This window comes from Salvelinus alpinus, chromosome 8 (assembly GCF_045679555.1).
Source record: "Salvelinus alpinus chromosome 8, SLU_Salpinus.1, whole genome shotgun sequence".
NCBI lineage: Eukaryota > Metazoa > Chordata > Actinopteri > Salmoniformes > Salmonidae > Salvelinus > Salvelinus alpinus.
Window position 1 is genome coordinate 10,190,999 of NC_092093.1, and position 24,560 is coordinate 10,215,558.

Below are 24,560 nucleotides of genomic sequence, written 5' to 3' on the forward strand. Positions count from 1 at the left end.
CTTCTCAGCACAGTAAAAGGAAGGAAACATTACTTCTCTGAATGTGTGTGTGAGTGAGACAGAGAGTGAGAGTGTGTGTTCCCGCTTCCCAGCACAGTAAAAGGAAGGGAACATTACTTCTCTGAATGTGTGCCAGTACCTTCCCACTGCGCCGACCACACACACCTGCCTCACTAAAACACAGTGAGAAAAGTGATATTCTACCACCTACACTAATGAAAACCATTCCAACGGTAAACTAGCATCCCAGACATTGACGGTGTAAATTTTCAGGACTAACAACAGCTTGGACTTGGTCTCAGTGATTTGACGGGTTATATGTGGCAGGACAAGCTGACATTTACACAGTTTAAACCAGGGAGACGGACATTGTGTCAAGAACAGCCGCAGGCACCTCTTTGAAGTCAATATAGAATAGAGTCTAAACAATATTTCTTCCAGAATGACTATCTTCAGTCGGAGAGAGCGAGAGAGAGACTTTTGTTCCCATTCTGTCTGAGTTTCTCTGTTGTAATCGCAGGCCGAGCTGTTTAGGTATCTTTCTGCCCTGGCTGGCACAAATAGACGGTGTGTGTGTGTGTGTGTGTGTGTGTGTTGCTCCTCCATGTTCCATCTTACTCTCTTATCTCCAGGGGGAAATGTAGCTGCCACCAGAAGATTAGGCACACACACTTTATAGGCTATATCATTTTTATTTTAGTCATTTAGCAGACGCTCTGATCCAGAGCCACTTACAGGAGCAATTCAAGCTAAGTGCCTCGCTCAAGGGCACAGACTTCACCTAGTCGGCTCGGGGATTCGAACCGGTTACTGGCCCAACGCTCTTAAAACGCTAGGCTACGTGCCGCCTGTCTCCCTCCTCTTATGACAATTGACTGATTAATCGTCCGATCTTTAAGAGTCTTCATAATGTGGTCTGGTGGATGATTAGCTGATAACCAAACGCTGCAGGCCAGCGGGACACAAACCGCCTCGGGACGAGCTAAGCAGAGGACCGCGTGTCGGCGCTCGGTTGCGTGTGAGAGGTCAACAGAGAGGTCAACAAGAAGCTGCAGCAATAAATCATAATAGTTGAAGAGGCCTACGACTGGCTTAGACTTGGCAGCTACAGCTTTACTACATAACCTCACACCATCAAATTATTTTCTTGCCAAAACTTGACGTGTTGCCAAAGGGGACTGACTGTAACGAATAACAATTTCTAGTCTGCCAAACGGAATGAGGATTTTACTACAGTAAACAAACAACCTTGAGAAGTCAGATGATTTTTGGAGAAGCATGGCACTAGAAGTAGTATTATCCCAGTAGAAAACGACTCTTGTCCTCGTTGCTTTAACAAGGCGTTGAAAGCACTGCACTAGACCTAATAGACCTCCGCTATAACATCATCAGTATGAAACTAGTACATTATCACCACTGGCTGGCTAGAATTCATTAAGTCTAGCGTCTCTAGTACATTATCACCACTGGCTGGCTAGAATTCATTAAGTCTAGCGTCTCTAGTACATTATCACCACTGGCTGGCTAGAATTCATTAAGTCTAGCGTCTCTAGTACATTATCACCACTGGCTGGCTAGAATTCATTAAGTCTAGTGTCTCTAGTACATTATCACCACTGGCTGGCTAGAATTCATTAAGTCTCTAGTACAAGCACATTTAGATAGCCTAATCATTCTGAATAGAGAGAGAGAGAGCAGAGAGTGAGGAGAGACGTGAAAGAGGGGAGAGATGTGAGAGAGCACCCCGCCTCTCTCCCCTCATCCATCCCTCCGCTTCCCGTTCTTCCCACCTCCATCCCTCTGCCTCCCTCTCCCCTCAGCCTGCTTAGCTGATAATCAGGGTAAAGAGTGTAGGATGGAACGTTAGCCTGCTTAGCTGATAATCAGGGTAAAGAGTGTAGGATGGAACGTTAGCCTGCTTAGCTGATAATCAGGGTAAAGAGTGTAGGACGGAACGTTAGCCTGCTTAGCTGATAATCAGGGTAAAGAGTGTAGGATGGAACGTTAGCCTGCTTAGCTGATAATCAGGGTAAATAGTGTAGGTAGGAACGTTAGCCTGCTTAGCTAATAATCAGGGTAAAGAGTGTAGGATGGAACGTTAGCCTGCTTAGCTAATAATCAGGGTAAATAGTGTAGGTAGGAACGTTAGCCTGCTTAGCTGATAATCAGGGTAAAGAGTGTAGGTAGGAACGTTAGCCTGCTTAGCTAATAATCAGGGTAAATAGTGTAGGTAGGAACGTTAGCCTGCTTAGCTGATAATCAGGGTAAAGAGTGTAGGTAGGAACGTTAGCCTGCTTAGCTAATAATCAGGGTAAAGAGTGTAGGTAGGAACGTTAGCCTGCTTAGCTAATAATCAGGGTAAATAGTGTAGGTAGGAACGTTAGCCTGCTTAGCTGATAATCAGGGTAAAGAGTGTAGAACGGAACGTTAGCCTGCTTAGCTGATAATCAGGGTAAAGAGTGTAGGACGGAACGTTAGCCTGCTTAGCTGATAATCAGGGTAAAGAGTGTAGGTAGGAACGTTAGCCTGCTTAGCTGATAATCAGGGTAAAGAGTGTAGGACGGAACGTTAGCCTGCTTAGCTGATAATCAGGGTAAAGAGTGTAGGACGGAACGTTAGCCTGCTTAGCTGATAATCAGGGTAAAGAGTGTAGGACGGAACGTTAGCCTGCTTAGCTGATAATCAGGGTAAAGAGTATAGGTAGGAACGTTAGCCTGCTTAGCTGATAATCAGGGTAAATAGTGTAGGTAGGAACGTTAGCCTGCTTAGCTGATAATCAGGGTAAAGAGTGTAGGACGGAACGTTAGCCTGCTTAGCTGATAATCAGGGTAAAGAGTGTAGGTAGGAACGTTAGCCTGCTTAGCTGATCCATGTTGCTTTAGCTCATTTAAAGCAGTCGCTACATCCATTTTGGACTTAATGATATGTATCCAGTGACTCTTAAAGAATATAACTTATAAATGCCTCATGAGCTTAGTTCAACTGTCAGAACCCGAAATATAAGCTTGTTTTACTCCAATGTTTGTAAACAATGTAAATGTAAAAACACACACTAAATAGTCTGAAATCATGGTTAAAACTATACTTGTTTAATATAATGGATGGTCAGTCCTTGCATCCATAGCTCTGTCTGTATACGAATTTGAGTGTGGTTCCATTTCTCGAGCCCCATACCTCAGCTTTTTTACTGAAACAGGGCCGGGAGTACACTTTGTTATTGTTTCAACCGCTGATTGCCCCTTTAAGAATCACTTGGTTCATTGTGAGAGTCTAATACCCTGGTGTCTGATGGGACTTCAAACTAAAAGGGCATTTAGTGGGTTCCAACGGGTCCTATGGGGAGAGAGAGAGAGAGGCGGGGGAGGGGGGCGTTAAAATCCTCTCTCCGCCCATCTGTCACCAATGACAATGAGCTGGAAAAGAGAAAGAAAGACGGAAAGAGAGGCAGAGAAACAGAGACAAGAGAAAGAGAGAGAGAGACTATGTACAGACTCAGTGAGCATAGCCTTGCTATTGAGAAAGGCCGCCGTAGGCAGACATGGCTCTCAAGAGAAGACAGGCTATGTGCTCACTGCCCACAAAATGAGGTGGAAACTGAGCTGCACTTCCTAACCTCCTGCCCAATGTATGACCATATTAGAGAGACATATTTCCCTCAGATTACACAGATCCACAAAGAATTCGAAAACAAATCCAATTTTGATAAACTCCCATATCTACTGGGTGAAATTCCAGTGTGCCATCACAGCAGCAAGATTTGTGACCTGTTGCCACAAGAAAAGGGCAACCAGTGAAGAACAAACACCATTGTAAATACAACCCATATTTATGTTTATTTATTTTAACTTGTGTGCTTTAACCATTTGTACATTGTTACAACACTGTATATATATAATATGACATTTGTCATGTCTTTATTGTTTTGAAACTTCTGTATGTGTAATGTTTACTGTTAATTTTTATTGTTTATTTCACTTTTGTATATTATCTACCTCACTTGCTTTGGCAATGTTAACACGTTTCCCATGCCAATAAAGCCCCTTGAATTGAATTGAATTGAGAGAGAGAGAGAGAGGAAGGGACTGGGAGGGTCTTAGTCGGCTCCGGTAAATTGAAATTCTAATTATCCTTCATTACAAGCTGCTGGAGGCCAACTCAGACCACATTATTATAGTAATGCAGCTGCTGAGAGGCTACGGCAGGACAATAGACACCCAGAGAGAGAGATGGGGAGTCAGAGAGAGAGATGGGGAGTGAGAGAGAAATATAGAGAGAGAGGGGAGAGAGAGAGAGAGAGAGAGATGGGGAGTGAGAGAGAGGTGGGGGGAGAGAGAGAGAGAGAGAGATGGGGAGTGAGAGAGAGGTGGGGGGAGAGAGAGAGAGAGAGAGATGGGGAGTGAGAGAGAGGTGGGGGGAGAGAGAGAGAGAGAGAGATGGGGAGTGAGAGAGAGGTGGGGGGAGAGAGAGAGAGAGAGGATTAGACTAAAGACTGGGAGGAGGAGAATAACCCCTCTCCCTGGGTTGGTAAATATGTTTTGGTTTCTTTGTTAGTCTTTTGTTGTTGTTGTTAGGTTGGAGTGGGTGGATGGATGGTGTTGTGTTCCCATGCCTCCCTTTATCTCTCTCTAATCCAGGGATTTGAGTCAAGCCGTCATTATCAGAGCGTTAAACTCATTACATGAGACTGCTGGAAAGGAACAGAGGCTGAGGGGGTTGGCTCTATTGACAGTAGAGAGGCTGAGGGGGTTGGCTCTATTGACAGTAGAGAGGCTGAGGGGGTTGGCTCTATTGACAGTAGAGAGGCTGAGGGGGTTGGCTCTATTGACAGTAGAGAGGCTGAGGGGGTTGGCTCTATTGACAGTAGAGAGGCTGAGGGGGTTGGCTCTATTGACAGTAGAGAGGCTGAGGGGGTTGGCTCTATTGACAGTAGAGAGGCTGAGGGGGTTGGCTCTATTGACAGTAGAGAGGCTGAGGGGGTTGGCTCTATTGACAGTAGAGATGCTGAGGGGGTTGGCTCTATTGACAGTAGAGAGGCTGAGGGGGTTGGCTCTATTGACAGTAGAGAGGCTGAGGGGGTTGGCTCTATTGACAGTAGAGGCTGAGGGGGTTGGCTCTATTGACAGTAGAGATGCTGAGGGGGTTGGCTCTATTGACAGTAGAGGCTGAGGGGGTTGGCTCTATTGACAGTAGAGAGGCTGAGGGGGTTGGCTCTATTGACAGTAGAGAGGCTGAGGGGGTTGGCTCTATTGACAGTAGAGGCTGAGGGGGTTGGCTCTATTGACAGTAGAGGGGCTGAGGGGGTTGGCTCTATTGACAGTAGAGGCTGAGGGGGTTGGCTCTATTGACAGTAGAGAGGCTGAGGGGGTTGACAGACAGAGCGGGAGGGAGACAGACAGACAGAGCGGGAGGGAGACAGACAGACAGAGCGGGAGGGAGACAGACAAAGAGGGAAGCAGACAGAGAGAAGGAAAGCTGGTGGCTTAATGTCCTCTAGAAAAGGCAGAAAAAGGTATGAAGGGAGAAAGAGAGCGAGAGATTGAGCAATTGAAAAGGGAACATGCTGCGGGGGTGAAAGTCATGCTCCTTACAGACAGGCTGACGTATCCGTAGGGAGAGAGGAGTCAGTGGGGGAGGATCATGGGGGAGAAGGCAACACGTCTGAGCACACTGTTACAGACCAGTCACTCTGGATGCCAGACAACGAAGGGTGGTGTGTTTGTGTGAAGCCTAGTCGGTGTGTGTTAGGTTGAGCTCTCTGTGTGTGTGTGTGTGTGTGTGTGTGTGTGTGTGTGTGTGTGTGTGTGTGTGTGTGTGTGTGTGTGTGTGTGTACACTAGGGATCTGACTATGGAAAACAATATAGTTAACGGAAAACAAATGTAAGAAAAATTACTAAAATTCCAGATGAATTCACAATGCAGCTGCGCTGCTGCCAGAAACGGTTTGGGTCTCACCGTGCGTCCCCTTTCAGATGTACCTTTACTACCATTACTGTCCCTTAATTCACCTCCCAAAGTCTGCATTTCCTTCTCATTTAACTTCTCAAATTATTGTCATACAGGACTTTGCTGCTGTCGCTGGCCTTTCTCTGCCATTTTTACCCAACGTTAACGGCGATGACGTACGTATTGATGGGAGAGTCAACTCCAAAATAATTGATTACCTGACTCCTTGCACGTCGACTCCTGCAGTTGACTCCCATTTGTGTGAGTGTCAAGAATCGATTCAGCTAGGAATCGACTCCTAAAGAGTCAGTATTTTCAGAACAGAGACCGATCACGTTGTACTCATGTTTCCCAGCCTAAACAGTTTGGTAGACTTAGTGCAAACATTATGATGACGTTTTTGTTTGTTTTTGGATTTAAGAAAAGAAAAAAAAATATCAGCTGTTCGAGCACTAAATCAAATGTTCAATCCAAAGTTCGGAGCCTAAGTCTATGTCCCTTTTGTCGGTGATTGGGCAACAGTAGGGATTCTTCAATAAAGTCTTTGTTGTCATTCAACGAGAGATGCCGGATGCAGAGGCCGGTTGAGAGCACGTCGGCAGAATTACGTCAGCAGACCAGTCGTGATGGCTCGGCGGGGCCAATTGGCGAGAGAGGTATTGTAGTTGGTGTACTACGTTTGCTAGCCGGGGGAATGGGCCTAGCTCGAGGCTAACAGGTGCTTGCTTCTGGACAAGGGTGTTAGCCACGATAGCCACTCGGTAGCAGCTAGCTAGCTGCGATGATCCGGTGTAATGGTCCAGAGCTTGCGTCAGGAGGAATCCGGTGATATAGTGTGGGGGGTGGGGAACAGTCTGATATGCTCAGGGCTGATATTGCGCTGTGCAGACTGGCAGATATTATCCAGGCTAAAGCGGTTGGTGTCTATGCCAAAGGTTAAGACTGCTAGAAGTGGCTAACATTGACAAAATAGTTAGTAGCTAATTTGCTGGCTAGCTTCAAGAGGGAGCTATTCATGTTGCTTTTTCCCAATTCAAAACACAGTCTAGGTTGGAACTGTTAAAATATAATAAATGATTTTCATTCTGAACTGGAATAAACTGATTGACCACATCACACAGATGTAAACCAGAAAACAGACAAAGCTCTAATGAGAGGTTTGTGGCTGGTTGAAGTTTCAACAAGCATGTCTATTCTGGGCTCAGTTTGACAGTGTAACCCTGTACTTGATTTAAGTATGCCAGAGTTGTGAACCCTGACTCATAGGTATGTGGTGCCAAACTGGATCAGAACATCTACTGCTTCCTCCGTCAGGCAGAAGACCACTTCCTGCTGTAGATGACCAACCCAGAACTGTGTGAGTGTGTTTTTCTCCAAAAACATTTTGTTTCAATTAGTTTATTCCAGTTCAGAATACATTGTTTTAATTGTATTTTAACAGCAATAGCTCCAACCAAGACTTGTTTTCAACAATAATTTCTACAGCAAGATGTACCGTAGGCCTGATCATTTCTACAGTAAGATGTACAGTAGGCCTGATCATTTCTACAGTAAGATGTACAGTAGGCCTGATCATTTCTACAGTAAGATGTACCGTAGGCCTGATCATTTCTACAGTAAGATGTACAGTAGGCCTGATCATTTCTACAGTAAGATGTACAGTAGGCCTGATCATTTCTACAGTAAGATGTACAGTAGGCCTGATCATTTCTACAGTAAGATGTACCGTAGGCCTGATCATTTCTACAGTAAGACGTACCGTAGGCCTGATAATTTCTACAGTAAGACGTACAGTAGGCCTGATCATTTCTACAGTAAAATGTACAGTAGGCCTGATCATTTCTCATCTTCATCTGTACTGTTACTTAGGGTTGCACTAACAGTAGCTAGCTTTGGCTAACTTTACCTAGCTAGCTATTAGGGGATTGTTAGAAAGTGAAAACACATTTACTACTATAAGAGATAGTGCTCCCTTATTTCTCCCTTCATTTTTAGACAGCGGCGAGTGAGAATGACAAGTCATTGGCTGACAGCGCATCATCTGCTGCTGAACGACAGAGCATGCAGCGTTTGGGTCGAGGAGTGATCTTCAAGAAAACTGCAGAAACAGATGTGGTAAACCGCGAAGCACACAGGCATCTCCCTCCCACTCCCACAGCTGCCAAACTGACACCGCTGCCAAGCAGAGAGCACTGTTGCACTTGGCCAAACCAATTCCTGTAATTCATGAAATAATGATACATTTAATCTAACAAGTCGCGACACATACTTTAAAGAAAGGCTGGGCTAGGATATTCTACACGCAACAGACTGAACACACACTTGCATCATTAGTGAAGAGAAAGAGCAAGCGAGCTAGCGTGAGGGAAAGAGAGAGAGAGAGGGCGCAGGCAGAAGGAACGTGCGCATATGTCTTGGTAATCTGTGTGTACGTGGACGTTAGGGGTTTAAACGTTAAAACGTTTAAAAGAAATTAGGATCCTTAACCGTAAAAAAAATGTTTGCATGCCTCGCAAATTACCCCAAAATAGCCTACAGTAAAGCCTTCCTCTCTGGTTTTATTTAAATTACAACTTTCCCCAGGCCTTTATAGCATATCGTCTAGTTCGGCTTTAACGCAGAACATAATGTTTTGTGATAACGGCATTGCGATTTAAAATTTTGTGGGAAAATATCCTTTTTCGGTTAGGGATTTTTCTTACAGTTAAGGATCCCAATTTTGTTAACATTCACACCCCTTAAACCCCCCCCCACATACACAAACACAGACACACAATCTTCCTTCCCGTGTTAGTCTAGTCATTGTTTGACCTTCCAACAACAGCTGTTTGTCAGAACCACAGTTGAAAAGGAAACTAGGCTATATAAAGTCATGGAGCTGTAGGATTCGCCGATTGTTCTACGGAAGTTAGAACATGTTCCAGAGAATTCTAATTTCCACTGTCAGCTCTCTCCGGCCCTTCCATCACACACACACACACACACACACACACACTAGAGGTCTAATCAGGGCTGATTTATTCATCCCGCTGCCGCCTTTCATACCACTGGCTGTCACCCGTTACCACAAGAACTGGTCCCGACCCAACCGCAGTCCTGCCATGTTATTTCAGGTATATATGTGACAGAGCTCACCTGCCAGCCATGGGCCTAGCAATTTTACACCCTATAGGCAATATGCACAAAAATAACCTAAGAACTAGGTTAAATTACCAGAGAATCTCACCGTGGCCCATTATATTAGGCTATCGGTATTACTGGGCTATATCAGCAGATATCACACAGCTGTGTCCTACCTTTTAGGAAGACGATTTGAGGACAGAGACAAATAAAATGAATAATCAATTTATTTAAAAAAAATGGGGGGGAAAAGAACTGCCACGTGATTCTCCGCCCATGCATAGGCTGCCTACTCGGTTTCATTGAGACCACACAAATACTAGATCTCACAGGCCCTTCCTCTATAACGCTGAAATGAAAGTGTTTTAACTAGGAGGCCAGCCACCTGTCTGTACTGCGGCCTATTGTCTCCTTTCACTACAGAAGATCATTGAGCAGGCTGACGCTGAATAGGAGAGACGACTGAACTCTCCTATCTACCGAGGTCGATTATGGATGAGAGGTCAAGGGCTTCCCTATAGTCGGGCTGACCCGCTAACTAAAAACACACAGGGACGCACACACACTTTCTAGGAGCAGATGGGCATAGTACATTTGGGCAGTGGGGAACAGAGAGAACAGGGGAAAGCCCCCCCCCCGGCCAGCTGGAAGGCAGAAATTCTTACTCTCAGCTCCAAACAAATAGAGCAGCCTCTGTCAGATCAGACCCCCCCCCCCCCCAAACACAGACACCAGAGAGTGACAGACCCCATAAATTACACCTCTGCTGTTGAGTTTCATCTCTGGTTTGTTCAAAACACTGCATTCCATTTACACTGCATGTGTTCTGTTCAAAACACCAACTGGCACAACTCTGATGTTCATCTCCCAACTGCCTGTTCACGAGTTACCAGGCGGCCGTCCACGAGTTACCAGGCGGCCGTCCACGAGTTACCAGGCGGCCGTCCACGAGTTACCAGGCGGCCGTCCACGAGTTACCAGGCGGCCGTCCACGAGTTACCAGGCGGCCGTCCACGAGTTACCAGGCGGCCGTCCACGAGTTACCAGGCGGCCGTCCACGAGTTACCAGGCGGCCGTCCACGAGTTACCAGGCGGCCGTCCACGAGTTACCAGGCGGCCGTCCACGAGTTACCAGGCGGCTGCACAGTTCAACAGTTCTACATATCGCGTGCAAGATGGATAGGTCAGCTAAGCGAAGCTTAATCATTGATTCAGGTGTTATTTTGAACAGCATATGAGTCTGTGTATGGCTGTTTAGTGGCAGTATCTGCCTGGGGGGCCAGAGTAGGGTCTGCCGTCTCTGTGTAGGGCCGTTTACTGGCAGTATCTGCCTGGGGGGGCCACAGGGGAGAATGTCCCTGGGGAGCTCAAAAGGGGTTGACAGTGACACACGATCTGCTATCTACAAGCTGGCCTCACACTGCAACAGTTGGTGTGTGTTTCTGTGTGCGTTTCTGTGTGTGGGCGTTGATGTATCCTCCAGTGTAACTGTCATCCAGACTCTGACCCCGCCTGACCTTTCTCTGTGACTAAATATGGACCTAACCATGATGTCAGACTCCGCTTCACTTTTTTTCCACTTCCTTTGGCAATGTAAACATTTTCCCCCCCATGCCAATAAAGCCCTTTAAATAGAATTTAATTGAGAAAGATGAAATGGAGTAATTTGTTTAGGACAGTTAAACACAGTAATGTCAGCCTGTTATCTAAATGGACACAAAGTGCTCTTCTCTACCATGCTGGACAACAATATATATATATATAAATATGAGAGAGAGACTTTTGTTTAATGATTTTTTTTAGTTGCTTTGGCAAAGTAAACATATTTTTCCCCATGCCAAGAAAGACAGTAGAGGTGAGTTTAGCATAAATATGGAATGTCAACAACATCTATAATGTTGAAACCAAAAATGATAGAAATGGACATGCAGTGGTCTAGGATGCTGTCCATTTGTCTAGCTAAATGTTACAGTGTGCATCATACATACAAGATGGTGATGAATGGTCTATGGCATCGTAGGCTGGGTCAACTCTGCATTAGTGTGGCGTTAGCCTACAATGTGTCCTGATGAACACCAGTCTGGCTTTCAGTTAGTGCTCGAGGAAACGTCCTCCTCCACCTACACCCTCGTAGTCAGGCAGCCATGTTGGGAGATAGCCTGGTCACGTTGGTAAAGTGGCCACACCTCGTCTCACCCCCTGCTCTGACATTCACTAAGCTTCACTACAGAGAGCTGGCTCGTCATTCACCGCCCATTGACTAAGGTCAGTGACATGTTAACTAACTACACTTCTTCAGTGTGGTTGTAACAGTGGACCTTAGACTTGTCTAGCTGCAGGAAGTGAAGAGAGAGAAGTTAAACACACTCTGCGGTTGTAAGGAGAAAACACACACACACCTGAGCTGAGAAAAGAGAAGTCAAACACAAGAAGAGCCGTAATCCCCCACAAACAGCACGAAACAGAAACTGAACACACACAAAGAAACTAAGCAAGTGCTAAAACACATTTCAGAGCCAAACACACACACACACACACACACACACACACACACACACACACACTCCACTCTCACTAATGACTTTCCAGTGATCTAGCTGAATGTGGGCTCAGTCCAACTCCAACACCCTGCTCAAACACTTCTTTGTCCTCACATTTCAACAGAAGCAGCATACTGGTTTACTCCTTCTCTCCTCCCTGAGCAGGGCAGGCTGGAGGGGCTGAGCCTGGAGGGGCTGAGCCTGGAGGGGCTGAGCCTGGAGGGGATGAGCCTGGAGGGGCTGAGCCTGGAGGGGCTGTGCCTGGAGGGGCTGAGCCTGGAGGGGCTGAGCCTGGAGGGGCTGACTAACAGCTCTTTAGGGGGATGCCTTGGAAGGAACATGCAAAACACCACCTGGTTTACAGAACAGAAGACAAAGGCCATTGTTTCTGGCAGGCTTTGTTTACTAGATAGGCTAGTGGTTTAGGGTTAGACGACTTCCTGTATGAGGCTGAGAAAGAGAACAGACAACTGAACAGACTGAGCCAGAACAACACTGTGGTTTTTATATAAAATATATATGACCCCGCCTGCCTGCCTCTGTAGTTATCGTGAGAACGACAACGTTTAGAAGAACACATATGGGGTCCACACACACACACACACACACCAAATGTCATGTTAACGCAGGATTCTGTTTTTCACGCAGAAAAGGAAAGACAAAAATATCTACTTGCAGATGTATAATGAGTCTTATTGTAAATTCTGCTCGGCTTCAGTCAGGTTTCACGCTAAATATTGGGAATACATTTTTTTTTTTTTTTTTTTAAGGGCACATTTTGTGCTTCAGTTGCCCTTCTCCACTCAGATAAAATAACCTTTGCTCTCATCTTGACCAATTAAATTCCACCATTCAGAAACTTTTCTCCCATGTTGTTTTTCCTCCAGATTAACTTCAAAACAGTAGTAAAATGGAGCTGGCTGAATTCTTTCTACGATAAACAGTAGAAATATGATGGCCATGCATAGTTTCTGCAAAAAAATACCTCGCTTTTTCATATGCAGCTAAGCTAAATTTACTTTTCTGCCGATGGTATTGCACAAATGTATTTTGTGTGGAGAAAAACTATAGTTTCTCGCCCTTGATTACTCGATTGAAGCAACATTTTTTTTTTTTTATCACGTTCGACTTTCAATATAACACACAGTTGAAAAAAAAGAAAAATGCTGATTTGTTGATGTCTGCATTTTGAAAATGCTGATTTCTGAAGACTAAGGCACGTGCAAACACAAATATATAGTTTGTAAAGGAGTGTGGGAGTGCTGGAGTGTAGCCCCTGGCTATCCGTAAATGGTGCAGTCTGCTTTGCTTAATATAAGGAATTTGTAAAGATTTATACTTTTAGTTTTGATACTTAAGTATTATTTAGAACCAAATACTTTTAGACTTTTACTCAAGTCGTATTTTACTGGGTTACTTTCACTTTAACTTGAGTAACTTCCTATTAAAAAAGGTATCTACACTTTTACTCAAGTATGACAATTGGGTACTTTTTCCACCACTGCTTATGGGATACGTGTTTTGTCAGATTCCACAATGATTCTTCAGTTGTGGACACTACATCACCACACTCCCTCTCTTGCTCTTGGTCCTTCTCATCTTTGTAAGTCACCTTGATTTAGCACCTGTGTGTTTTATCAGTTTCTCTACGAAAATATTTAGCGGACTACATGACAGTAGCTAAAGCAAGGGGCTAAAGCAGCACACAAGTAGACTACAAATGCATGCTGGAGAGAAATTGGGAGAGAAATTGGAGCGGGCGAGGAGGTCGTGGCTCCAGCCTTTAGGAAACTTGCTCTACACTCCGCACCAATACGCTGACACACACTCCCAGATATCGAAGGCATGGCTGGTCTTGACATTTTCCTCTGCCGTGTGGTCAGAGCCAGGCAGCCATGATGACGTATAGCCTAGCGTACACTCTAATTACCACAACGTTCCTAGACTAGCCCCAACTTCTCTTCTCTTTTTCACAATAATCATTTCACAACTTAACTAAAAGACAAAACGTCTTATACAAGAGTTATTCACACGAAGAGAAACCAAAGTGTTTCCAAAACCAAAGCCAGCAGCCTGTTCAGTCTGAGATAACCCTCAGCAGCAGAACTGAGAGCTCATCAGTGGTAGACAAAGGAGCTGTGAGAGATTCATACGAAGCCAAGAGAAATGGAAAACAATCAGATTCCAAACAAGAACATGTCTTTGAGACAGAAGTGTGAGATCAGTTATGGGAATAAACCATCCACTGTCCTCCTCCATATCCCAGGTCATCCCTAACCCTAGCTTCATGTCCACTGTCCTCCTCCATATCCCAGTTCATCCCTAACCCTAGCTTCATGTCCACTGTCCTCCTCCATATCCCAGTTCATCCCTAACCCTAGCTTCATGTCCACTGTCCTCCTCCATATCCCAGTTCATCCCTAACCCTAGCTTCATGTCCACTGTCCTCCTCCATATCCCAGTTCATCCCTAACCCTAGCTTCATGTCCACTGTCCTCCTCCATATCCCAGTTCATCCCTAACCCTAGCTTCATGTCCACTGTCCTCCTCCACATCCCAGTTCATCCCTAACCCTAGCTTCATGTCCACTGTCCTCCTCCACATCCCAGTTCATCCCTAACCCTAGCTTCATGTCCACTGTCCTCCTCCATATCCCAGTTCATCTCTAACCCTAGCATCATGTCCACTGTCCTCCACTCCTCTCTTTAGTTTGTTCTGGACCAGAGGGGAGTATCTCTCTCCCGCACACGCACACACACACACAGAGACCAGGGCCCGGTTTCCTAAAAGGAACAATAGGATCCTATGGGTCTAGTGATTAACTTAGCCGTATGTTTCTTCTGGGAAACCGGGACCTGGTCTGTGTGAGAGAGTGACTTTTAACCCCCACTGTTCACTTCCTGCCCAGCCTTTCCTCGGAATCAGTAAGAGATTTAGTCCTAAACATCTGGTAAATGCTATGCTACTAGAAAAGTCAAGAGACTGAATCAGAGCAGAGATGTAGAGGTCTCCTCAGACCTAGGTCTCAGAGGGAGAGAGAGAGAGCTTATTGTAACTGACTACAATGAATTAACAACTTATAAAAAAAATATAGTGGGAACTGCACTTTACTTCCTATCCTCTGTCCTCTTTATTCCCCCTACTGATCATCTCTCTGTGATCACATTCTCTGGAACTACACAGCCATCTAGAGAGAGCCGCTTCCCCTTGTTGTGAGTTTATGACAGGTGTGTGTGTGTGTGTTACAGAATAACATTCTGTAGCGTAGAGGCATGCGAGAACAACCTCTCTATACATCCGTTTTCACATCCCGTGCCTCCACTGTTCCGGTGAAGCCCGTGCCTCCACTGTTCCGGTGAAGCCCGTGCCTCCACTGTTCCGGTGAAGCCCGTGCCTCCACTGTTCCGGTGAAGCCCGTGCCTCCAATGTTCCTGTGAAGCCTGTTTGGCTACATTCTTTGAAGCCTGTTCGACACAACAAGTCTTAATATGCCCAACGAATAGTTCTACATGTCTGCTCAGTATTCATCTCTATTCCCCTGCCGTGACTTTGTTTTTTCTGTGGCTGGAATAAGCCTGTCAAGAGAAATGGAATTTGATATTCATGAAACCCTCCACCAGATGAATCCTCTGGCTCCTGTATGTGATGTGTCCTGTGGGAATAATGTGTTATGATGGGGTACACGGTGAGATGGCTAGAGGGGAGGAAATGAAGGCCTGGGATGTTTCAAAACATCAAAATCCTTGCTACCTCCGTACTGGTTTCCTCAGTTCCTCCCAAAGCTCATTGGGAGGAGGAATGATCTAAGGTACCTCCCTCTGACCTCCTCCTCCAATGAGCTTTGAGAGGAATTAAATAGGAAACAAGGACAGAGGAAAAAAATTCAGACAAAGTCACAGACTAAAAGGGTAAAGGAGACCAATCCAGCCCTAGACCAGAGGATGAGAGAGATATCAAATAAACATGGGCCTGTACAGCTGATAATAATAATATGTTTCTGCCAGGTATGCCATCTCTGCGATCTGTTGGGAATATATGGGCCGTGACATTGGCAGAGGCACACACACACAGTTAGGAGAATGCGGTCCGAGACATTTGTCCAGCAGCATTTTAAATTTACCGGACATTTACGAAATTTACCGGGCACATATGCATTGGGTTCCTAACCTGATTAGGGCATCCAGCCACGATGTTCAGAATGACAGAAATCACATTATGGTAATTCATCTTAACAGAACATGCAAGTCGAGGATGGAATGTTGTGAGGTCCCCTTCTTACTGAATTCCAATGTGTCATTTGAAGACGTTAGAACAACTGTCCAACATTTACTTTTCATCAGCCAATAAGACGAGTAACCAACCGCTAAATCTCCAGCCAACAAGACGAGTAACCGACCGCTAAATCTCCAGCCAACAAGACGAGTAACCGACCGCTAAATCTCCAGCCAACAAGACGAGTAACCGACCGCTAAATCTCCAGCCAACAAGACGAGTAACCGACCGCTAAATCTCCAGCCAACAAGACGAATAAACCGACCGCTAAATCTCCAGCCAACAAGACGAGTAACCGACAGCAACATCACTAGCCAACAAGACAAGTAACCAACAGCAACATCACTAGCCAACAAGACAAGTAACCAACAGCAACATCACTAGCCAACAAGACAAGTAACCAACAGCAACATCACTAGTCAACAAGACAAGTAACCAACAGCAACATCACTAGCCAACAAGACAAGTAACCAACAGCAACATCACTAGCCAACAAGACAAGTAACCAACAGCAACATCACTAGCCAACAAGACAAGTAACCAACAGCAACATCACTAGCCAACAAGACAAGTAACCAACAGCAACATCACTAGCCAACAAGACAAGTAACCAACAGCAACATCACTAGCCAACAAGACAAGTAACCAACAGCAACATCACTAGCCAACAAGACAAGTAACCAACAACATCATCACTAGGCAACAAGACAAGTAACTAACAGCAACATCACTAGCCAACAAGACAAGTAACCAACAGCAACATCACTAGCCAACAAGACAAGTAACCAACAACATCATCACTAGGCAACAAGACAAGTAACCAACAGCAACATCACTAGCCAATAAGACGAGTAACCGACCGCTAAATCTCCAGCCAACAAGACGAGTAACCGACCGCTAAATCTCCAGCCAACAAGACGAGTAACCGACCGCTAAATCTCCAGCCAACAAGACGAGTAACCGACCGCTAAATCTCCAGCCAACAAGACGAGTAACCGACCGCTAAATCTCCAGCCAACAAGACGAGTAACCGACCGCTAAATCTCCAGCCAACAAGACGAGTAACCAACAGCAACATCACTAGCCAACAAGACAAGTAACCAACAGCAACATCACTAGCCAACAAGACAAGTAACCAACAGCAACATCACTAGCCAACAAGACGAGTAACCAACAGCAACATCACTAGCCAACAAGAAGAGTAACCAACAGCAACATCACCAGCCAACAAGATGAGTAACCAACAGCAACATCACTAGCCAACAAGACGAGTAACCAACAGCAACATCACTAGCCAACAAGACAAGTAACCAACAGCAACATCACTAGCCAACAAGACAAGTAACCAACAGCAACATCACTAGCCAACAAGACAAGTAACCAACAGCAACATCACTAGCCAACAAGACGAGTAACCAACAGCAACATCACTAGCCAACAAGAAGAGTAACCAACAGCAACATCACCAGCCTACAAGAAGAGTAACCAACAGCAACATCACTAGCCAACAAGACAAGTAACCAACAGCAACATCACTAGCCAACAAGACAAGTAACCAACAGCAACATCACTAGCCAACAAGACAAGTAACCAACAACATCATCACTAGGCAACAAGACAAGTAACCAACAGCAACATCACTAGCCAATAAGACGAGTAACCGACCGCTAAATCTCCAGCCAACAAGACGAGTAACCGACCGCTAAATCTCCAGCCAACAAGACGAGTAACCGACCGCTAAATCTCCAGCCAACAAGACGAGTAACCGACCGCTAAATCTCCAGCCAACAAGACGAGTAACCGACCGCTAAATCTCCAGCCAACAAGACGAGTAACCGACCGCTAAATCTCCAGCCAACAAGACGAGTAACCAACAGCAACATCACTAGCCAACAAGACAAGTAACCAACAGCAACATCACTAGCCAACAAGACAAGTAACCAACAGCAACATCACTAGCCAACAAGACAAGTAACCAACAGCAACATCACTAGCCAACAAGACAAGTAACCAACAGTAACATCACTAGCCAACAAGACAAGTAACCAACAGCACACTAGCCCAGACAAGTAACCAACAGCAACATCACAGCCAACAAGCAAGTAACCAACAACATCATCACTAGGCAACAAGACAAGTAACCAACAGCAACATCACCAGCCAACAAGACAAGTAACCAACAGCAACATCACTAGCCAACAAGACAAGTAACCAACAGTAACATCACTAGCCAACAAGACAAGTAACCAACAGCAACATCACTAGCCAACAAGACAAGTAACCAACAGCAACATCACTAGCCAACAAGACAAGTAACCAACAACATCATCACTAGGCAACAAGACAAGTAACCAACAGCAACATCACTAGCCAACAAGACAAGTAACCAACAGCAACATCACTAGCCAATGTCAATCTACTATCCCCCACCGAAGACTCTGGTTGCTACAACACCTTGCTTGTTTCAGCAAAGAGCAACAAAGTTTCATCACGTTGTTAAGAATTTATCATGACGGTCTTCATCCATAACCGTCTGTAACATGGTTATAATTGTGCCAGCCTTAACACACACACACACACACACACACACACACACACACACACACACACACACACACACACACACACACACACACACACACACACACACACACACACACACACACACACACACACACACACACACACACACACACCACAGAGAGGAGGACAGAGTGAGGTACAGAGGGGTAGGTAGGAGAGGAACTATTTTCAGATGCCACATTAAAAAGGGAAATCAATTAGAGCTCTGAAAAAAGCGTCCCTGGGGCCACTGCATCCCACCACACCCCTCTACACACAGACATCTGCCGGAGTCGGTAAGGAAATATAGCAAGGCTCTCAAGCAATCTGTGTGGAGTGTGTTTTTGTGTGGGGGATGCAGGGGGAGGAGCAACGAAGCAACGACCTTCTGGAGCAACGAAGACGAGGAGAGAAAGGAAAAACCGAGGGAGGGGTACAAAGACTCCACACATTAATGGGTATGCTGCGTCAGTGCTGCGTCAGTGTGTCTGTGCTGCGTCACTGTGTCTGTGCTGCATCAGTGCTGCGTCAGTGCTGCGTCAGTGTGTATGTGCTGCGTCAGTGCTGCGTCAGTGTGTCTGTGCTGCGTCAGTGCTGCGTCAGTGTGTCTGTGCTGCGTCAGTGCTGCGTCAGTGTGTCTGTGCTGCGTCAGTGCTGCGTCAGTGTGTCTGTCCTGCGTCAGTGTGTCTGTGCTGCGTCAGTGCTGCGCCAGTGTGTCTGTGCTGCGCCAGTGCTGCGTCAGTGTGTCTGTGCTGCGTCTGTGTGTCTGTGCTGCGTCACTGTGTCTGTGCTGCGTCAGTGCTGCATCACTGTGTCTGTGCTGCGTCAGTGCTGCGTCACTGTGTCTGTGCTGCGTCAGTGCTGCGTCACTGTGTCTGTGCTGCGTCAGTGCTGCGTCAGTGTGTCTGTGCTGCGTCTGTGTGTCTGTGCTGCGTCACTGTGTCTGTGCTGCGTCAGTGCTGCGTCACTGTGTCTGTGCTGCGTCAGTGCTGCGTCAGTGTGTCTGTGCTGCGTCAGTGTGTCTGTGCTGCGTCACTGTGTCTGTGCTGCGTCAGTGCTGCGTCAGTGCTGCGTCAGTGTGTCTGTGCTGCGTCAGTGCTGCGTCAGTGTGTCAGTGCTGCGTCTGTGCCGCAACAGTTCTGTGTCAGTGTGTCTGTGCCGCGTCAGCGTGTCTGTGCTGCGCCAGCGTGTCTGTGCTGCGCCAGCGTGTCTGTGCTGCGCCAGCGTGTCTGTGCTGCGCCAGTGTGTCTGTGCCGCGCCTGTGCTGCGTCAGTGTGTCAGTGCTGCGTCTGTGCCGCAACAGTTCTGCGTCAGTGTGTCTGTGCTGCGTCAGTGTGTCTGTGCTGCGTCAGCGTGTCTGTGCTGCGTCAGCGTGTCTGTGCTGCGTCAGTGTGGGTATTTCTTTGGATGGCGCTGTCTCTTACCTGATGCGTGACCGTGGTGGAGCAGGGAGAGGAGGAGGAAGAGGATTGCAGACGTAGCCAGCCTGTGGACTGGAGAGGAAGAGGAGGCCAGGGCTCTCGTCTCACACAATACCATTCCATCACCCATCTTTTCCCCTGGAAACTCTACAGTCCTCTAAGGCTTAACCTGCAGGGTGGGGGGGGGGGCAGATTAGTACAGTATCAACATACAGCAATGATTACATAACAGAGAGAGAACGTGAGAGAGGCAGAGGGTTTACTCTGCAGTCTGAACTCTCCGCAGCACATTTCAGTTAGATTACTAATCAAGTGGATGGCAGATTGACAGTGTTTGTAGCGCGCTGATCTGAGAGAGAGAGAGATGCCAAGAGGTGAACATAGAGACGAGTCCCCTCAGCCAGCTGGTCCCGAGGCTCAATTCACTAACTTCTACCACCCAACCAAGGCTGTGTCTAGATTTGACAGTTCATGGAGCTTTAGTAGTCTGGACATAGGGCTCCGGACATAGGGCTCCGGACATAGGGCTCCGGACATAGGGCTCCGGACATAGGGCTCCGGACATAGGGCTCCGGACATAGGGCTCCGGACATAGGGCTCCGGACATAGGGCTTTGGACATAGGGCTTTGGACATAGGGCTCCGGACATAGTGCTCTGGACATAGGGCTCTGGACACGTCATGTATCTACACATACATGTAAAAAATAGATTTTATTTATCTAGGTAAGTCAGTTAAGAACAAATTCTTATTTACAATGACGGCCTACCCCGGCCAAACCTGGATGACGCTGTGCTAATTGTGCGCCGCCCTATGGGACTCCCAATCACGGCCGGTTGTGATACAGCCTGGATTCGAACCAGGGTTTCTGTAGTGACGCCTCAAGCACTAAAATGCAGTGCCTAAGACCGCTGCAACATACAGGAGGCCCTGAGTGGGCTACCGTGTCTACCGTGTCCAGAATCCCTTTTCCAGCACCATATTCAAATGCCAGTATGCATTCTAAAACGGTCGATTAGGCTAAATATGATAACACAACAACTGATGGCAGTAGCTAACTAGTGTAACTAACTAGCCAGCAAACGACGCTAAAGGGATAGCATAACTCTACCCCTCCCAAACCGCCCCAAAAATATTCTTCGAAATATTAACTTGCTGGCTAGAATGAGGCCAGCAAACACGTTCCTCCCATGCTAGGAATGTATTTCCTCCACCGTTGTAATGAAAAAGGTGTCTCTCAGTCCCAAAACACACATCTTCTGGAGACTCGTGGGAGGAGTGCTGATGACGTCGCCCGCTGTGCTTCCGGTAGCCAGAAAGCGCCCAGACTAGGACGTCGCCCGCTGTGCCTCCGGTAGCCAGAAAGCGCCCAGACTAGGACGTCGCCCGCTGTGCTTCCGGTAGCCAGAAAGCGCCCAGACTAGGACGTCGCCCGCTGTGCTTCCGGTAGCCAGAAAGCGCCCAGACGGAGGAAAACACAACGCATCTGAACACAATCACACCACAAAACCACTTGTCTAATTAAAATCTAACTTTATTTGTCACACTCGCCGAATACAAGTGTAGACCTTAGCGTGAAATGCTGACTTACAAGCCCTTAACCAACAATGCAGTTCAAGAAGAGTTAAGAAAATACCAAATAAAATGAAATAAAAAGTAATAATAAAAAGTAACACAATAAGAATAACGAGGTTATATACAAGGGGCTCCGGTACCGAGTCAGTGTGCGGGGGTACAGGTTAGTAGAGGTAATTTGTACATGTAGGTAGGGGTGATGTGACTATGCATAGATAATAAACAGCGAGTAGCAGCAGTGTACAAAACAAATGGGGGGTCAATGTAAATAGTCCGGGGGCCATTCGATTAATTGTTCAGTAGTCTTATAACTTGGGGGTAGAAGCTGTTAAGGAGCCTTTTGGTCCAAGACTTGGTGCTACGGTACCGTTTGCCGTGCGGTAGCAGAGAAAACAGTCTATGACTTGAGGGACTGGAGTCTCTGACAATGTGATGGGCTGGTTTGTGTGTCTACACCCTTCTTTTCAATGCAATCTCCGGATTCTGATAGCAGAAACCACATGTGAGTGTCAAGTGTAGACAGGACCAAAGCCTCAGGACAACTCAGAAAAAAAATCTGGCCCAAACAAATTATCACAAAGCAAAAAATCGAAAATATATCACCTATTAGAATGAAACCATGACAAATAAAAAATACATGTTATTTGGCTCTAAACAGAGTGTACAAGGAGCTAGACTATCTGACCACTATGACTGATAGTGGTTTTCTATGTACAGACTCCCTGAGCACAGTCTGGCTATAGAGACTGGTCTTTACAGGCAAACCTGGCTGCCCAGAGAGTGCAGCCTGTGGTCATTATGCCCTCAGGAAGAGATCTATTTGACAGAAAATGCTCCTCAAAATTAAAACATTAAAGAATTATAAAGCCTAAATGATAATAAACTTTAAGATATATAGTTGGTGAAAGTGTGATTATTCATATTAGCATATTCTGTGTTGTAATTGCTGTTAATAGGAGTACCGTTATCACTGTTATTGCTTCATTACAAACAGTCTGGTATATTCCTGTCTTTGACCATCGTTCTTATATGTTTACTTTGAAAGTAAAACACTTCCATTGTCAATGTCAATAAAGTCAACTGAATTGAGAGAGTCAGAGAGAGCGAGAGAGGGAGATTGTTCTGTTTACACTCTGACAGTATCAGAGACAGACAGAGAGAGATAGAGTGTAAACAGGACTGACAGTATCAGAGACAGACAGAGAGAGATAGAGTGTAAACAGGACTGACAGTATCAGAGACAGACAGAGAGAGATAGAGTGTAAACAGGACTGACAGTATCAGAGACAGACAGAGAGAGATAGAGTGTAAACAGGACTGACAGTATCAGAGACAGACAGGGAGAGATAGAGTGTAAACAGGACTGACAGTATCAGAGACAGACAGAGAGAGATAGAGTGTAAACAGGACTGACAGTATCAGAGACAGACAGAGAGAGATAGAGTGTAAACAGGACTGACAGTATCAGAGACAGACAGAGATAGAGTGTAAACAGGACTGACAGTATCAGAGACAGACAGAGGGTTCAGACAGAGGCCTACGTATCGTTACATTAGCTCTCCCATTACAGAACACATCAGTTTCATCACCATCAGCTTGAAAACTTCCTCTGATCTCTGCTCACACTGCTATTGTCACACTAAAAACAAAACAGACATTCTGAACTGTGGAGGACTACACCGGGAAATATAATATGCTAGCTATATTAATATGCTAGCTAATCTACTGGGATGGACGAGAAATATGTCAAGAAGAAGAGAAAAAAGAGGGGAAACGAGTGAGAGACTCGACAGTAAAACAATAACACAGACATTGGAGCTGAGGTCACAGGGGGGACGAGGAAAGACAGAGAGAGACAGCGGGACAGAGAGAGAGAGAGACAGCGGGACAGAGACAGCGGGACAGAGAGACAGCGAGAGAGAGAGACAGCGGGACAGAGAGAGAGAGAGAGACAGCAGGACAGAGAGAGAGAGACAGCGGGACAGAGAGAGAGAGAGACAGCAGGACAGAGAGAGAGAGACAGCGGGACAGAGAGAAAGAGACAGCGGGACAGAGAGAGAGAGACAGCGAGAGAGAGAGACAGCGGGACAGAGAGAGAGAGACAGCGGGACAGAGAGAGAGACAGAGAGACAGCGAGAGAGAGAGACAGCGGGACAGAGAGAGAGAGAGACAGCGGGACAGAGAGAGAGACAGAGAGACAGCGAGAGAGAGAGACAGCGGGACAGAGAGAGAGAGACAGCGGGACAGAGAGAGAGACAGAGAGACAGCGAGAGAGAGAGACAGCGGGACAGAGAGAGAGAGAGACAGCGGGACAGAGAGAGAGACAGAGAGACAGCGAGAGAGAGAGACAGCGGGACAGAGAGAGAGAGACAGCGGGACAGAGAGAGAGAGAGACAGCGGGACAGAGAGAGAGAGACAGCGGGACAGAGACAGAGAGACAGCGGGACAGAGAGAGAGAGACAGCGGGACAGAGAGAGAGAGAGACAGCGGGACAGAGAGAGAGAGACAGCGGGACAGAGAGAGAGAGACAGAGAGACAGCGAGAGAGAGAGACAGCGGGACAGAGAGAGAGAGACAGCGGGACAGAGACAGCGGGACAGAGAGACAGCGAGAGAGAGAGACAGCGGGACAGAGAGAGAGAGACAGCAGGACAGAGAGAGAGAGACACAGCGGGACAGAGAAAGAGAGACACAGCGGGACAGAGAGAGAGAGACACAGCGGGACAGAGAGAGAGAGGGAGCAGTAGTGACTTCCAGTATTCAGAGCAGAAGCGGAAATCCCGCCACCCCCCCCCCCCCCAGCCCAGAACCCAGAGGGGAAATTAACCGTTGGGTTCCTAGAAACAGCTGGGGATGAAGAGAAGGAGCAAAGTCAGCAGAGAGAGAGAGAGAAGTTTTACAGTTAAACCAGCAGGGCCTGAGTGAGCCCTCCCAGAGAAACAACCCGTAACACTATCGCTCTAGGGGTGAAAACAAAACGGACAAATCAAATCCACATCCAGGAATCAAGATCATTAAAACACAAATGAGATCCAGGTGCAGAAGCTTGATTGCTGGGTAGCGACTAGGGAGCGATAGCCTAGCGCTAGGCTGCATTAGTCATTAGTCAGCAGGCAGTGGAGGTAGCCT

At 46.5% G+C, this 24,560-nt stretch overlaps 1 protein-coding gene across 1 annotated transcript in view; it reads right to left on the minus strand.

Moving 5' to 3' along the window:
• Positions 1-24,560, minus strand: part of LOC139582528 (sushi domain-containing protein 6-like) — a 53,556-nt gene that overhangs the window by 13,539 nt on the left and 15,457 nt on the right. The window contains exon 2 of the mRNA XM_071412614.1: positions 19,863-20,028. Within this exon, the coding sequence (XP_071268715.1) occupies positions 19,863-19,989 (127 nt within the window). The 5' untranslated portion in view covers positions 19,990-20,028. The remainder of the gene's footprint in view (positions 1-19,862; positions 20,029-24,560) is intronic.